General features: G+C 35.2%; 1 protein-coding gene across 2 annotated transcripts in view; it reads left to right on the plus strand.

The window, feature by feature from the left end:
- Positions 1–17,032, plus strand: part of myd (stromal cell derived factor mayday) — a 269,325-nt gene that overhangs the window by 31,905 nt on the left and 220,388 nt on the right. For both annotated transcript variants that reach the window (XM_090408335.1, XM_090408336.1), the window contains exon 2: positions 4,574–4,710. In XM_090408335.1, coding sequence (XP_090264461.1) covers positions 4,574–4,710 — 137 coding nt within the window. The remainder of the gene's footprint in view (positions 1–4,573; positions 4,711–17,032) is intronic.

A 17,032-nucleotide genomic window follows, 5' to 3' on the forward strand; every position in this document is an offset into this window, starting at 1 on the left:
TTTGAAGGCATAAGTAGATACTGGAAAGGATCCAGAGATAAGTGAGAGGTGATTTCTGGTCTGTTGAGTATGTAAACATATTGAGAAAATGTAATTTGCAGATTGTAGTGGATAGGACTGGGGTGATATGATCGAGACACGAGTTGATAATAAGTTATTACCAGATTAATTAAGGTTTTTCATTGAATGAGGAAAAACAGGGGAAGACAAGATGCCATCCTTGGAAGCTCTATAAGCCAGGTGTAAGGTTTTAGGAGAGCTTTGAAATAGCTGTTTTTTCATGGAGAGTGTTAGGTAGTTGGAGTGCATTGCCTGAAAGTGTAATGAATGGATTTTAATGGAACAGTATGATAAAGTGTGACAAGAAGACCTCCCATGATGAATCCTTTGACTTTGTGGAGGTCTAACAATGATGATGATAATAAGAGGGAGGATTTTTGGCATTGGAGAAGCAGATGATAGCAGTTGAATTAAGCCAAAAAGAGTAGGAAATCATCAGGAGGACAGGGATGTAGACAGCAGTTCATTTGAGGTAATCCAGTATGAGATAGAGACCAATAAGGAAAAATATACTGTTTGTTGCTGCTGTGGAATATAGGTACAAGGGAAGATTTGTCAACACACACCAGCAAAGTATTATGCTAAGCGTAGGTCAGGAGGTTTATTATGAAGAGATTCATCTACAGGGGAATAGATTGATAGTAGGAAAGATCACATTTCAGGAAGAGAGTGGAATCTCACCTATTAATAAATAATTATTTGAAACAGCATGTGATGGAGGGGACTTGAGACAGAACTGCTGGATCTAGTTATAGGATCAGAAGATTTGCCCATAATCAAAGTAACCTCATTGAATCTGACCATGTGGTTTTGACTTGGAAGGTTTACCAAACATACAATTTTCAATTCAGAAAGAGTATAGGATCAGAAGATCCTATTAGCCTCATTAACTCTGATTGTGGAGAGTGGCCATGTGGTTTTGACTTGGAAGATTGTCAAACATGGAGTTATCAATTAAGAAGGGGTATGTGTATAACCTACAGGGTAGATAATTATGACAAGCCTAGCACTGTCGTATAGGAATCTCCAAGAGAAGGATGCTGGCAGTGCCCGGGAGATGATCAATATGTAGTAAGCAATATTAAACTATATACCTTAGGACAGGAGAATAATCAGATAGGTCATAAATGGTATCAATAAGTTTAGAACTGTAAAAATAAAAGAAAAAGAAATGCGATCTCAAGCTCATTAGGAGAAAAAAGGCAATAAGAAGAAAGGTGACTAGCAGGTAAGGAAGGCAAAATTAGTTTATGAGAAAGAAATCCCAAAGAGTTATTTTACACTGTGGGAAGTGAAAGGAAGAATGACTATGAAAGGACAACTTTAACAATTGCTGATGGCATCGAGATGACAGAATCACACAAATTAGGTGAGTTATTGAGTGTCCATTTTGAAAGGGTCTGTCATCCATGTGAAGATATCGTTGTCATAGATGCGACAAGAATTGATGTAGAATAGAGGTTGGTGAATATGAAGTATTTAGGATATTGCCAAATCTTAGTGTAAATACTGCTGTGAGATTAGATGGGATATTAGCTGACATATTACTAACATGTGTAAGCAAATTGGCACTGCCTCTGACCAGGCTGTTTAACTTATGTCTCAGCTCTGGTAAAGTTCCAGGAGAGTAGAAGGAGGGCAAAATAGTTCCACTGCATTTAAGGAGGCTGCAAAACTATTTTACTAAATTATAAACCAATTAGTATGTTGTAGCGATGTTTTGGAAAAGTTGGTCAAAGATAGAATGCAAGAATGAGTGGAAAAGGAAATGATAGTCTTTGGAGGACAGCATGGTTTTGTGAAGTGTAGGTAATGCCTTAGTAATTTCTCTTTTTATAATAGAGCTCCATTTCTTTGCCATTCAGGCTTCTTATGTTGATAGTACCGATCTTGAACTCTGGTAATGTTGAATTGGAGTGTGTTTTAGGATTTGTTACAGTAGCTGACTTTTCACTGTTCACCCTGGTTCATATTGGTGGATAGGAATTTAAAGTTCAAATGTCACATAACAAAAGTTGCAAATACAACTCATTGGATAATTGTGATGTTGAAATGTACCTTGAGATGTAAAGTTAACAAAGTCATTTTGCCTCTTTATGGTAGAGTCTATAAACTTTGGAATGGGTGTTATAGGATATCAACTGATGAAATATTTCATTATATGGAAGGTTGGGAGAGAGAGAGAACACTGGGGAATCCATGGAATTTAAGTTTGTTCACAATCAAGAAAGGGGTAAGAGCTAGGTTTTTCTCCCAGAGAGCAGTGAGTGAGTGGAATAATTTGCCCTTCAGGGTAGTGAGTGCATCTAGTGTGATGAATGAATTTAAGGGAAGGTATGATAGCTGGTTTGGGTAATTTATAGTCTGCCTTGATGAGCCCTTTACTCCATGGAGGTCTCAGATAATAATAATAATAATTTTTATAAATAATTTATTTATATGTTTTTTGCCCATATTTACAATGGGAAACAGTGTTGACGATGTACTGAGTGTCCCGTTTTTCTGCCAGATCTTTTGCAGATTGTATGATTATAGTAGAATGAGCTTGGACTTGTGTAAAATTAGTTATTTCAGTCTTTCTTTGGTTTTATCAGGAAAAGTAATAATTTCCTAAGTGATTACTTTTTCTGATTTTTGTTCATAATATATGGCTGTATTTGAAAAATCGTATTAAAATTCAAATTATCCATGTCTCACTCTAGTATCTACCTATGATAATTTATGGTGAATCACCATGAAGTGTAAACTTTTTGTGCTTCTCACATAAATAGTGGCCAGGAAGCATAGCAATTGTTCATTTTTTCTTTTCATATTTAAAATTATATTAATTGATGAATTAAAGTATTCAAAGTTATCTTACAATTAATTGCATTGGACTGATTAAGTTTTAAGAGTTCATAGCGCATCAGCACTATGCACTCTTAAAACTTTCATACATCAACAAAACATGCATCCATACGGTCAAATTAACATGAATTTTGTGATATGGGTTGCATGAGGTACACGACAGCACACCCAACTGAAATGGGCATGCGATGCCACTGATATATATACACACACACACACACACACACACACAGACCTTTTCCTCATCAAGCATCCTTATTTTTTTATTATAAAAGGCAATCACATTACTGAAAAATATCCCTTGACAAGCTCATGCTAACTCTCACAGATTATGTGTGTTTGCCCAATTTTATATATGATCTCTCACTAATTTCTCCAAAATCTTAACTGCTGAAGAAATACAAAGGTCTACAGTTTGAGAACTTCATTCATGTCAAACTGTTCTGTGACTCCTTGGGCACCTTTCCCATAGCCAAACTATTGCTTCTTTATTGACTTCCAGATTACTTAGCATTCAAAACATATTCTCCTCATACACTTCTAAATCTTTGAATGTCCTCATCCCTCTAGTAATAGAACCTACTTTTCTAAGATGAAAGTAATCATTAAACAACTCTATGTGATTTGTACTGGTTGTTCAACATCCTTTTCCAGCTAACAGGATCAATATTTCATTTTCTATATAAGTTTTGGCAAAATATTAACTTTTAAAAACTACATAATTTATTTTTTTTTTTTTGGTCTTTGTACATATGTATAAAGTTTGTCCCTTTTTTTTTTTTTTTTTTTTCATTTTAGACAAATTATGGACTGCACAACCGTATTATAAATAATAATAATTTTTATTAATTTCCGAACATTTCGACCTTCATATTAAGGTCATCATCTGGAGTATACACACACACACATATATACACAGAGACAAGCTAAATTGCATCTCATACAGTATGCTAAAGAGAATGATTTTTATCTCTTTAGCATACTCTGTGAAATATAATTTACTGTATATATACACACACAGATGTGAGACCCTTCGACACTTCTGCGCATGTCAGAAGGAGAATCCAATCTGACGTGCGGAATGGATTCTCATGCGGTAATCAATGCGTTTCGTAGGATGAGTGTTTACTATCATACATCTCGGAAAATTAGCTTTTCTTTTATGAACACATTGAAGTTTTTAAAATGGTAACTATTTTGCTTGTATAAAAGTTGGAAAATTTTACGTTTATGCACATGATTTGGCGTGTTGGTAACAAATTTGTACATCACCTTATTCCTTTCTCCCCTTCAACATGAATTGACTCTTCTTGGCACATTGCCAGTTGAGGGTCTTGGATCTGTGGTCAGACAGTAGCTTGTCTCTTGTATATACATATGTGTGTGTGTGTGTATACCAGATGATGATCTTAATATGAAGGGAAATTAAAAATTATTATTATTTATAACACAGTTGTAGAGTCCATAATTTGTCTAAAATACATGATGATCACCTTGTAACACTAAAGGAAAGTATAAAATTTGTATAAATGCAAAAAATTTAGTACCATAGTGTGAAGTTATAAAAATATTTTTAAAAATAACTATGTGCTATTTATCATTTACATACACTTTGTATTTATTTATTTTATTTTATTTTTGAATGTCATGAATTTTCTGAATTTAGAGCAGATTATGACAGGGATGGTTTACTTAGTCATAAGGAACTGGAACATTGGATTGCTTCAAAAGTTGAAGAACACTTTACACAGGCTGTTAGAGATAACTTTTGGATATTTTCTACTCTGGATAAAAATCATGATGGTTTGTATTAAGTTTCATTAATTACTGAAATCCTATTATTTACATTTCATAACCTGCTATTAGAGTAGATGAATGAGTGTGAGAATGACCAGAAAATGCAGAATTTAGTCTCTCAGCAGCACTATCAAATGGGGTAGCCACCATTAGTACAAGGTACAGGTGGCCTTAGTTAGTGCAACTTTGCAATACATTTTAGGCCAGTGTTTCTCAAACTTTTTTCGACTACGGAACACTTGACAAATCCTGAAATTTTCACGGAACACCTTGGTTATTTTGTAATGTATAAATTAATAATTAATTGGTAATTTACTGATTTTTTATTATTAATCAATAATTGATAATTATTAGTAATTAATAATTAATTAAACATCAATTAAACCATCATTAAATTAATTTGTGCTGACAAATTAATTTTAAAATGACAAATTCCAGAACTTCTCGCGGAACACCTATTCACATTCCATGGAACACCAGTGTTCCGGGGAACACTGGTTAAGAACCACTGCTTTAGACATTAGTGAGACTTGCCTGGCAGCAGATGATGTAGTTACAGGGATAGAATATGATGGTTTAACTATTTTCAGGGAGGATAGAGAAGATAGTATGGGGGGATATACTGCTAATAGGAGATGAATTGCAACTAAAAAGAGTAGGAGACAGGTAAGTGGGTGGCAGTTTTTATGAGGCAAATTGGTGAGAGATAGAGCCAATACGATAAAAATACAGGGTGATTCTAAATTATTGTTGGGGAGTTTCTGTGGCCTATAATTTTCAAACTGGAAACAACAAAATAAAACTGCTTACAGAATATAAAAGTGTAACTCAAAAATGTTTTATTACGTTTTATCACAATCACATGCTGCCTCAAGTAATTATCTCTCAGTAGGTAAATAAATTCGATTTCCTTCCTCCTGTGCGATCTTTCTTCCTTCCAATTTATATCTCCATAGTTGAAGTCTCCCATAATAATCACTCAACATGTACTCATTGTACTAATTTGCCGATGCATGTCATCCAGATCATTCATAGAACCCCCGTGGCCTATAGCAACAACAAACTGTATATTTTGGCCTTAATCTCACACCAGACTACTTGAACAGCCACCCTCCCACCTATCTCCTATTCTTTTCAGCTGCAATTCATCTGCTATCATCAACAGTACCCTTCCCCCATCCTGTCTTCCCTGAATATACTAAACTCTTCACATTCTATCCCTGCAACAACATCATCTGCTGTTAACGAAGTCTCACTACTGCCTATAACTTTTGGTGAGGTTGCACTAACCAATGCCAAAAACTCCTTCCTCTTGTTCCTGATATTTCTGGCATTAGTATATAGAAACTGCAGCATCTCTTTAGACCTGCACCTACCTTTAATTGCTGAATTGACTATTCCAAGGTTTCCCAAACTTTTTTTTTTTCCGTGGCTGGTTATTTTAATACTTCATCTTTGTGACCCACTAAAATTTTTCTATCCAATAGGTAAAATAAAACAGATTTGAATGTTCATAGAGTTTTCATTTATTATTATTATAATAAAGAAGCATTTACTCTTACAAAAATATAAAGAAATTAAACTAAAGCCAAGTAATTTATTAATGAGAAGTGTGATGCTGTTGTTTGTTAACTAGAAACTTCATTTGGAGGAAAAGATGATAACTTTATTCTTAAATCCGGTTCGACTTCCAATGGATTTCTATATTTATATTTCAGAAAAACCGGTGTTGAAAAGCCTGTTTCACACTTATAGGTTGTGACAAAAGGCATTAGAAATATTATCACTTTTTCTGCTAAAACTGGGTACTCCTGATGGCAAGACAGCCAAAAATCCATCCGTGGTATTGTGTTGAAGATGTCTTTGAGTGCCATATCACACAACAGTTCGCCATTAGTTGAGCTACTTTATCGTGAACAAAGAGACTGTGAAATGGCGACACAGACGCAGACTGTACGCATTTTTTGCCCCTATTAATTAAATTATTTATTCATTAGTCCCGATTAAACGCTATTTACTTGTATTTTAGAATTTCGTGAAAAAAAGAAAACCCCAAAACAAAACACCTAGGTTTTCGAGAGTTTTTTATAAGCGACCCAGCATTTAGCTTTTGTGACCCGGTGCCAGGTCGTGACTCACCATTTGGGAAACCTGGACTATCCTATTGAATATTTTTGCCTGAGAAACTAGATTCTGCACTTGGTCATTCTAACACTCGCCTCATGGCTGCCTTCACACAAACTCACCTGCCTCCACCCTAATTGCTTAAGGTTTCCTGAATTTGCACTTCAGCATGCTAGGTGAACAAAGCTCTTTCTCTCTAGCACCTTACACCAAAACCATTTAGATGCAGTTCATCACATTATACAAATCTTTCTTTCCATCAAACACAGATCACAGCTCCTACATTATTCCTTCAGCACAACCTACTTATTCATTCATTTGCTACCAACGCCCTTCTCCTATAAGGCAGGAGACCACAATCTTTGCCTTGCTTTTCAGTTTTACTTCTTCTAATAACTCGTTTACATCCTCCCTCACAGAATACTTTTTGCTTCTCAAATCATTTGTGCCAACCAAAACAATGAGTTCTTTCACCTTAACTTTTTGCATTTGGAGGGTGCGACTAATATCCTGAATTTTTGCACCGGATTAATTAATTAATTAGTGTGTGATGATACAACAGCCTTGAGGCCACTTTATGGGAAGGTACTGCACCATCTCATGAAATGCATATTAAGCTGTTGGCTAGGTAACATATTTTTATCTGTAAATTACCTGTTCTCCTGGCCAGGATGTCTGTTTTTAATGATGAAAAACAATTTTCTGGAAAGAAAATACCCCCACATCCCTATGATATCAGTTAACTCACCATTTAATTGGAATCACCTGATAAGAATTTATCATGTCATACGCAGGATTCAAATTTCAGTTTTTCCAGTCTTAGATGATGATGACAAAATAGGTCTGGAATGATATGGATGAATGGCAGGACTCATACAGAACTGCAAACATGGAAAAGGTTATTATGAACTGGAAGGTGAAGAGCAGCTGCATGAGCTTTAAAAGTTTAAAGATTAATTGCAGTATGAGAGGAGACTAGCACTACAAGCAGAATTGAAAATTGAAGCAAGTTTGTTATGTAAACAGTAGGAGCTGAAGTGATTATGAAAAAATGACATTGTATGGAGAAGGCACTGTTTATTGATCATTTTATCGGGTTATTCCATTCCAGTAGAACAGGTTTTAATTCTAGAAGGAACAAATGTGTTGAGAATTTGAAATGGGTGTATGTAGGATATAAGCAGTATGGTTGTCAGCAAGATGGCCTGGCCAGATGAGTTTTTCCATGTGTATAATAAATTTAGTTTAATCCTTAATTCCAAGTGTGAGCAAACAAAGTTTGCGCCTGAAAATATCATCAGGACTGAGGAAAGGTAGTGCAACACCAGCAACTCGGAGCAAAGATGGAGCAAACTATCATCACTCCTATCTCAGTATCTCCCATAATGCAAAACACATCTCCTTGCAGATATGTATAATGTTATGCATTAAGGGAGGGGCCACTACCCAGACCAGTTTCGACCTTTATTGAGGTCTCGTCATTTGGAGCCAGGCCCAGAGGTGTACACACTAAGGCAGAAGCAATGGAGAGGTCATCTTTACCTATAGGATTTGCCAAAAGGTGTGCCACCTTATTATTAAATTATTATTAAATTATTTAGAGAAAGATGTTGAAAGTTTATTTTGCACTGATGATAGCTTGGTCCATCTTTGCTCTGAGTTGCCTGGTGTTGCACTACCTTTCCTCAGTCGTGAAGATATTTTCAGGTGCAAAACTTTGTTTGCTCACACTTGTATAAAGGATTAAACTAAATTTATTATAGTCTAATCAAGTGCAAAATAAACTTTTAACATTTTTCCATTTGTGTTAAGAGAGTATGCTAATGCTTATAAAGCTGTTTGACTGGTTGTTTAATGCAAGGCTTGAAACTGGATGAATCGCTTCAAAGTATAAAGACAGTAAGATGGTGAAAATCTTTTGAATTCATATAAAGGAATGAATGGATTAAGGTGGGATTTTGTATGGAAGACAAAATGGATTTGTTAAAGGATAGTCTTAAGCGAATTTATAAGATTTTCACCATCTTACTGTTTTTGATTTATGACCAAAGCATGGGGGGGGGGACAGACACTATGTTAATTGTGGGTGTGTTCTTGTGGTCATTTTGACTCTTCTGCGAGATAAAAGACCTGAGTTTCTGGAAGGAAAAATTGTGCCATCACCTCGTATGGAACCAGTCGAATAACCTTTAGATTAAAAAAAATATATATATATATATATATATTTTTTTTTTTTTTAAAAAAAAATATAGATTTAATGACTTAAAAACTCAGGTAGCTTATAAAGTTTTTTTATCAGAATAATGCAACTAGTTTCGGCTTATAACAGCCTTCATCAGCTATTCATTAAAGGAAGAGAACAGTAATAAACATTGAAGCATCTAAAAAACTGAAAATTACAGGTAAAAATTGCAACACATAATTGAAACAAAAAAATTCCATATTTCCATATTTTTTAAGTTGTTCTAACTGGCGTGCTATTGTTTATTGCGTGTGTGTGTGCAGGCTCTTGTGAACGCCAATATTGAATAACTGCAGTATGGCTATCTGGGATGTTATAACTCAAATAGCTGTTTAATTGTTCAGGATTCAGGATGATATCCCTGGATTCCACGATTTTTCTTTCGAACTCATCACCACAGCGAAAAATATTTTCTGATTTATCCCAGCAAACAGAGTGACTTTGGAGATTATCATTAGGATTGTTTGAGAAAAAAACATGACTTGACAACGCAGTTGCACGTGAGCTTTTATTATTATTATTATTATTAAAAACAAGACCTCATGGAGTCAAAGACTCATCTAGGAGGTCCTTTTATCTTACACACACATCTCATCATACCGTGTCTTAAACACATTCAAACTACTTGCAGACACCACGCTCTCAGGCAGGGCATTCCAATCACTCACAACTCTGCACGAAAAAAACCTGCCTCTCACTCCCTTACTCACACCCTCCTTATACAGTTTCCAGGGATGACCTCTGGTTCTCCCCTGATCTCTCACTATTCTCTGTAGAACTTCTCCACCATTGATCCTATAACAACCCCTTACCAACTTGTAGGTCTCTATCATATCTCCCCTCTTCCTTCTCTCCACGAGACTCTGCAAATTACATCTTTTCAATCTTTCCTCATACTCAACATTCCAGAGGTCAGAAACTACCTTAGTCATTCGCCTTTGGACCCTTTCCAACATCTCTTCATCCTTCTGAAAACCCGGTGACCAAATCTGGGCACAATAGTCCAAGTGTGGCCTAATCAAAGCCTTATACATTGGAACAAGTATCTCCCTACTTCTACATGTCAGTGTCCTCCGCATCATTCCCTGAAGTCTTTGTGTTGTCTTCACAATTTTGGCGATGTGTCCCCTAAATTTTAGATCCTTATCCACTATCACCCCCAGATCTCTTATTTCCTCTACTTCCAACAATATATTCTCACCAAGCATAAATTCTGCATCCCATCTTTGTTTTCCAAATTTTAAAACCTTACATTTTGCAACATTGAACTCGCATCCCCATTTGCTTGCCCAATCACTCAATTTATTCAAGTCTTCTTGCAAGGCCACAACATCTTCACTACTCTTTATGGTTCGTCCCAACTTTGCATCATCTGCAAACAACTGAATATCTCCATCCAAATCTTCACCAATATCATTAATATATAAGTTAAATAGTAATGGCCCTAAAACAGACCCCTGAGGCACTCCACTAGTGACTTTCCTTTTCCTGGATATTGCACCCCCATACACAACTTGTTGATACCTATCAGATAGCCAGTCTCCAATCCAATGCACTAATCTAATATCCAACCCCATCTGCTCTAGTTTGACTGTCAACTTATCATGAGGTACTCTATCAAAAGCTTTTGCGAAATCCAAGTATATTACTGTGTATCCTTCTCCTCTGTCCAAGGAAGCAGTCACTTTATTGTAATAAGTAAGTAGATTACTAAAACATGACCTCCCTTTAGCAAATCCATGCTGTCCATCAAAAATTACACCATTGTTGTCAACCCAACTCTGGATCCTAGTTCTCACAAGCTTCTCCAACAACTTAACCACAACACCTGACACACAGATAGGCCTATAGTTTGATGCTTGAGTTCGATCACCTCCTTTATGAAGTGGCACAATCTTGCCCTCCTTCCACTCTTTAGGAACTTGACCAAGTGCAAGACTCGTATTAAAAAAATATGTCAGGGCAGGTGTCAACTCTCTAGCACACTCCAGGAGTTGTGTCTCTTATGCTCCTCGATACGTTGTTCAATAAATTTCTTGGTTTGTCCAAAATAAGGGATATTGCAATCACACCATAATTTATATACACCTGGATATTTTAGGTTGTGATGAATAGGTTTTGGATGGCTGATAAGAGAACAGATTTTTGGAAGTGTGGTGAAGAATGTCCTGATATTGTGTTTTTTAAGGACCTTAGCCAATTTGTTAGAGACTGTGCTAATGTATGGGATGGAGTGCTACCTTTAAAATTATTATTAGCTTCTGTGGTGCACTGTCTAGGAGGATCCAGAAGAAATTTCTTAATCATTTTTTCGGAGTATCCATTTTGTTTAAAGATAAGAGATAGGTAATTTATTTCTTTTTTGGAGTTCATTCAAAAGAGAGAGTGCTCTGTGTCCTAAGGTAGATATAGTTCCAAGCTTCTGTGGTGGGAAATGATGAGAATGACTATGTAGATATCTATTGGTATGAGTAGGTTTCCTGTATATAGAGATTTTTAATCTTTCAGAGCATCGTGTAATCATTACATCCAGGAAAGATAAGGAGTTATTTTGTTCTAGATCAGCAGTAAATTTTATATTAGGATGTTGGTTGTTAAGATGATGAAGAAAATCTATGAGAAATGTGCGTCCGTGACTCCATATGATGAATATATCATCAACATAACGTTTCCAAAGTTTTGGTTTAAATGAGAAGAAAGATATATATAGCTTTCGTTTCAAAATCTTCTAGGAAAATGTTTGCTAGAACTGGGGACAATGGGTTGCCCATTGCCAGGCCTTATTTTTGTTGGTAAATGGAGTCCTGATATCTAAAGTAACCAGAATGAATGCAATGTTTTAATAAAGCAAACGATTTTTTGGATAATTTATCCTTTAGTAATATAAGTACTTCGTCTGTAGGAGATAATATTTCTCCTGCTGAGAGACAAGCCTAAAAAAACTTAAAAAGAATAATAACATTATTTTACCTGCAGATAAAGGCAATTCCACGGTTGTCCTCAACTCTGAAGATTATCACAGAAAAATTATTCAATTACTTGAAGACAACATATTACTTATTCAATTCTTCAGGAAGATCCTACAAGAGAATTACAATACAGTACAAACAACTTGTTAAAGACTATGAGTGAACTTCCTCATAATGTTCGCCGTTCTTTACGCTCACTACATCCTCTTATACCACGCATCTATGCAGTTCCTAAGATACATAAGGAAAACACCCCTCCTCGCCCAATCGTGGAAGGAATTGATTCACCTACTTACAATCTTTCAAAATATCTAGCAAAGCACCTCAAATGTTTCTCCACTAAATCCTCATCATTCATCAAAAACACCACAGACTTTGTTTCTCATATCAAAGATATTTCCATTACTGAAAATGACATTATAGCAAGTTTTGACATTGTCTCTTTATTTACTAATGTTCCTACAGACGAAGTACTTACATTACTAAAGGAAAAATTATCCAAAAAATTGTTTGCTTTATTAAAACATTGCATCCATTCTGGTTACTTTAGATATCGTGTCTCCATTTACCAACAAAAACAAGGCCTGGCAATGGGCAACCCATTGTCCCCAGTTCTAGCAAACATTTTCCTAGAAGATTTTGAAACGAAAGCTATATTTTCCTTCTCATTTAAACCAAAACTTTAGAAACGTTATGTTGATGATATTTTCATTATGTGGAGTCACGGACGCACATCTCTCTTGAAAGTTTATTTTTCACTTGGTCAGACTATAATAAATTTAGTTTAATCCTTTATCCATGTGTGTGTGTACAAAGAAAGTTTGTGCCTGAAAGTATCTTCAGGACTGGGGTAAAGTGGTACAACACTGGGCAACTCGTTGCAAAGGTGGAGCAAGCTACCAACACTCCTATCTCAGTATCTCCCATAATGCAAAACACATCTCCTTGCAGATATGTATAATGTTATGCATTAAGGGAAGGGCCACTACCCAGACTAGTTTCGACCTTTATTGAGGTCTCTTCAGTGGGAGCCAGGCCCAAGTGGAGATACCAAAGCAGAAGCATTAGCAAGGTCATCTCCTCCTATAGGAGCTGCCAAATGGTGTGCCACCTTTTTATTAAATTACTCTGGATTTAGAGAAAGATGTTGAAAGTTTATTTTTCACTTGGTCAGACTATAATAATAATAATAATAATAAATTAAACAAAGTTAAAAGAAACATATTATTTAACATATTAAAAGAAAGACAAATACCAAATAATATCCTAAAAGCTGTCACAAGTATATATGAAAATAATCAAATACAAATAAGATTAAATCATGAGCTATCATATACAAGAGAGATAAACCAAGGGGTCCGACAGGGATGTCCCCTCTCAGCAACTCTTTCAAAAACAAACCAGGCTAAAAGTATGCAATACATTAGCCCTACCAGTCTTAATGTATGGAAGCGAAATCTGGACAATAAAACAAAAAAGACAAACAAAGATTAACAACAGCAGAAATGAAGTTTATGAGAAAAAGTGCAAAGTATACCCTATTTGATCACAAAAGAAATGAAGATATTATGAAAGAATTACACCAAGAACCAGTAATTGAAAAAATTAAAAAATATAAACATAGATGGATGGAACACGCTCAAAGAATGAAAACAGAAAGATTACCAAAACAAGCCTTAAAGTACAAGCCATTAGGAAAAAGAAAACCAGGACGTCCTCGTAAACGATTCAACGATGACTTCTAAGGCCGGAACAGGCCATTCTAGGCCTAAATCCTTGATACGTATGATGATGATAATAATAATAAAAAAAAGGTGGCACACTGTTTGGCAGCTCCTGTAGGAGGAGATGACCTTGCTAATGCTTCTGCATTGGTATCTCCACTTGGACCTGGCTCGCACTGAAGAGACCTCAATAAAGGTCGAAACTAGTTTCAGTAGTGGCCCTTCCCTTATTGCATAACATTATACATATCTGCAAGGAGATGTGTTTTGCATTATGGGAGATACTGAGATAGGAGTATTGGTAGCTTGCCCCACCTATGCAAGGAATTGCCCGGTGTTGTACCACTTTACCCCAGTCCTGAAGATACTTTTAGGTGCCAACTTTGTTTGCATACACTTGAATAAAGGATTAAACTAAATTTATTATAACACACATCTCTCATAGATTTTCTTCATCATCTTAACAACCAACATCCTAATATAAAATTTACTGATGATCTTGAACAAAATAATTCCTTACCTTTCCTGGATGTAATGATTACACGATGCTTAAAAGATTAAAAATCTCCATATACAGGAAACCTACTCATACCAATAGATATCTACATAGTCATTCTCATCATTTCCCACCACAGAAGCTTGGAACTATATCTACCTTAGGACACAGAGCACGCTCTCTTTTGAATGAACTCCAAAAAGAAATAAATCACGTATCTTTAAACAAAATGGATACTCTGAAAAAATGATTAAGAAATTTCTTCTGGATCCTCCTAGACAGTGCACCACAGAAACTAATAATAATTTTAAAGGTAGCGTCTCCATCCCATACATTAGCACAGTCTCTAACAAATTGGCTAAGGTCCTTAAAAAACACAATATCAGGACATTCTTCACCACACTTCCAAAAATCTGTTCTCTTATCAGCCATCCAAAACCTATTCATCACAACCTAAAATATCCAGGTGTATATAAATTATGGTGTGATTGCAGTATCCCTTATTTTGGACAAACCAACAAATCCATTGAACAACGTATCGAGGAGCATAAGAGAGACATCTCCTATAAAAGCTCACATGCAACTGCGTTGTCAAGTCATGTTCTTTTCTCAAACAATCCTAATGATAATCTCCAAAGTCACTCTGTTTGCTGGGATAAATCAGAAAATATTTTTCGCTGTGGTGATGAGTTCGAAAGAAAAATCGTGGAATCCAGGGATATCATCCTGAATCCTGAACAATTAAACAGCTATTTGAGTTATAACATCCCAGATAGCCATACCGCAGTTATTCAGTATTGGTGTTCATGAGAGCCTGCACGCACACACACAATAAACAATAGTGCGCCAGTTAGAACAACTTAAAAAATACAGTGTTTTTTGTTTCAATTATGTGTTGCAATTTTTACCAGTAATTATCAGTTTTTTAGATGCTTCAATGTTTATTACTGTTCTCTTCTTTTAATGAATACCTGATGAAGGCTGTTATAAGCCGAAACTAGTTGTATTATTCTCATAAAAAACTTTATAAGTTACCTGGTTTTTTTAAGTCATTCAATCTATATTTTTTAAAAATGTACCACAACAACCAAGTAGAAATTCATAATTACATCTATAGCTTAAATGACAAGGCGTCTCTAATTAACATCAAATGGAATTTAAAAAAAAACATTGAAGAAAATAGGAATGAAAATAAACAGGTTAGTCTTCCTCAAACTTTGTAAGTTCCATACAGTTTTTTCTAATTTCTTCTCTTTTCAAGAAAAGATAACAACAGAATCTGCAAAAATAATTTATCGTAAAGCTAAAATGGATCTCCTCAGTGACAGAATCTCAGATTTAAAATGTTGTTTAGCCTCTTTGGTCAGCATAAAAAGATCTTTAACTCAAAAACATGAAGAAATTATGGATAATTATAGCTTACATGATTTTATCATTGACAGTGAAGCACAAGCTACTCGAATACAAAACAATAATAAGTATACCCTAATCAAGAAATTTGATACTCTGAAAAAATTACAAAATACATCTGATCGTATTACAACCCGTATTAATCCAGACAAAGTTGTTGTGAACAAATCTTCTCATATTTTAACAGATGTAGAAAAAGATATTTTAAGCAAAGGTCTAAATTTCATTCCTTCACCAAAATTTATCCCTAAAGAATCTCTTACAAAAATAGAAAAAGCAAGTTCACTTATTCGTAATCATTTAGCGAAACCTCTCTGTATTGAATTGATTTTCATTATCAATAATGCTAAACCTCCAACAGATAATATTTCTCCTGCTGAGAGACAAGCCCTAAAAAAACTTAAAAAGAATAATAACATTGTTATTTTACCTGCAGATAAAGGCAATTCCGCAGTCGTCCTCAACTCTGAAGATTATCACAGAAAAATTATTCAATTACTTGAAGACAACATTACTTATTCAATTCTTCAAGAAGATCCTAGAAGAGAATTACAAAACCGTACAAACAACTTGTTAAAGACTACAAGTGAACTTCCTCATAACGTTCGCCTTTCTTTACGCTCACTACATCCTCTTATACCACGCATCTATGGAGTTCCTAAGATACATAAGGAAAACACCCGTCCTCGCCCAATCGTGGAAGGAATTGATTCACCTACTTACAATCTTTCAAAATATCTAGCAAACCACCTCAAATGTTTCTCCACTAAATCCTCATCATTCATCAAAAACACCGCAGACTTTGTTTCTCATATCAAAGATATTTCCATTACTGAAAATGACATTATAGCAAGTTTTGACATTGTCTCTTTATTTACTAACATTCATACAGACGAAGTACTTATATTACTAAAGGAAAAATTATCCAAAAAAATTGTTTGCTTTATTAAAACATTGCATTCATTCTGGTTACTTTAGATATTGGGACTCCATTTACCAACAAAAACAAGGCCTGGCAATGGGCAACCCATTGTCCCCAGTTCTAGCAAACATTTTCCTAGAAGATTTTGAAACGAAAGCTATGTTTTCCTTCTCATTTAAACCATAACTTTAGAAACGTTATGTTGATGATATTTTCATTATATGGAATCACGGACGCACATCTCTCATAGATTTTCTTCATCATCTTAACAACCAACATAGTAATATAAAATTTACTGCTGATCTAGAACAAAATAACTCCTTACCTTTCCTGGATGTAATGATTACACGATGCTCTGAAAGATTAAAAATCTCCATATACAGGAAACCTACTCATACCAATAGATATCTACACAGTCATTCTCATCATTTCCCACTATAG

This window comes from Typopeltis vanoorti, chromosome 18 (genome assembly GCF_054136105.1).
Source record: "Typopeltis vanoorti isolate ZY-2024b chromosome 18, IOZ_Tvanoo_1.0, whole genome shotgun sequence".
In the NCBI taxonomy this organism is placed as follows: domain Eukaryota; kingdom Metazoa; phylum Arthropoda; class Arachnida; order Uropygi; family Thelyphonidae; genus Typopeltis; species Typopeltis vanoorti.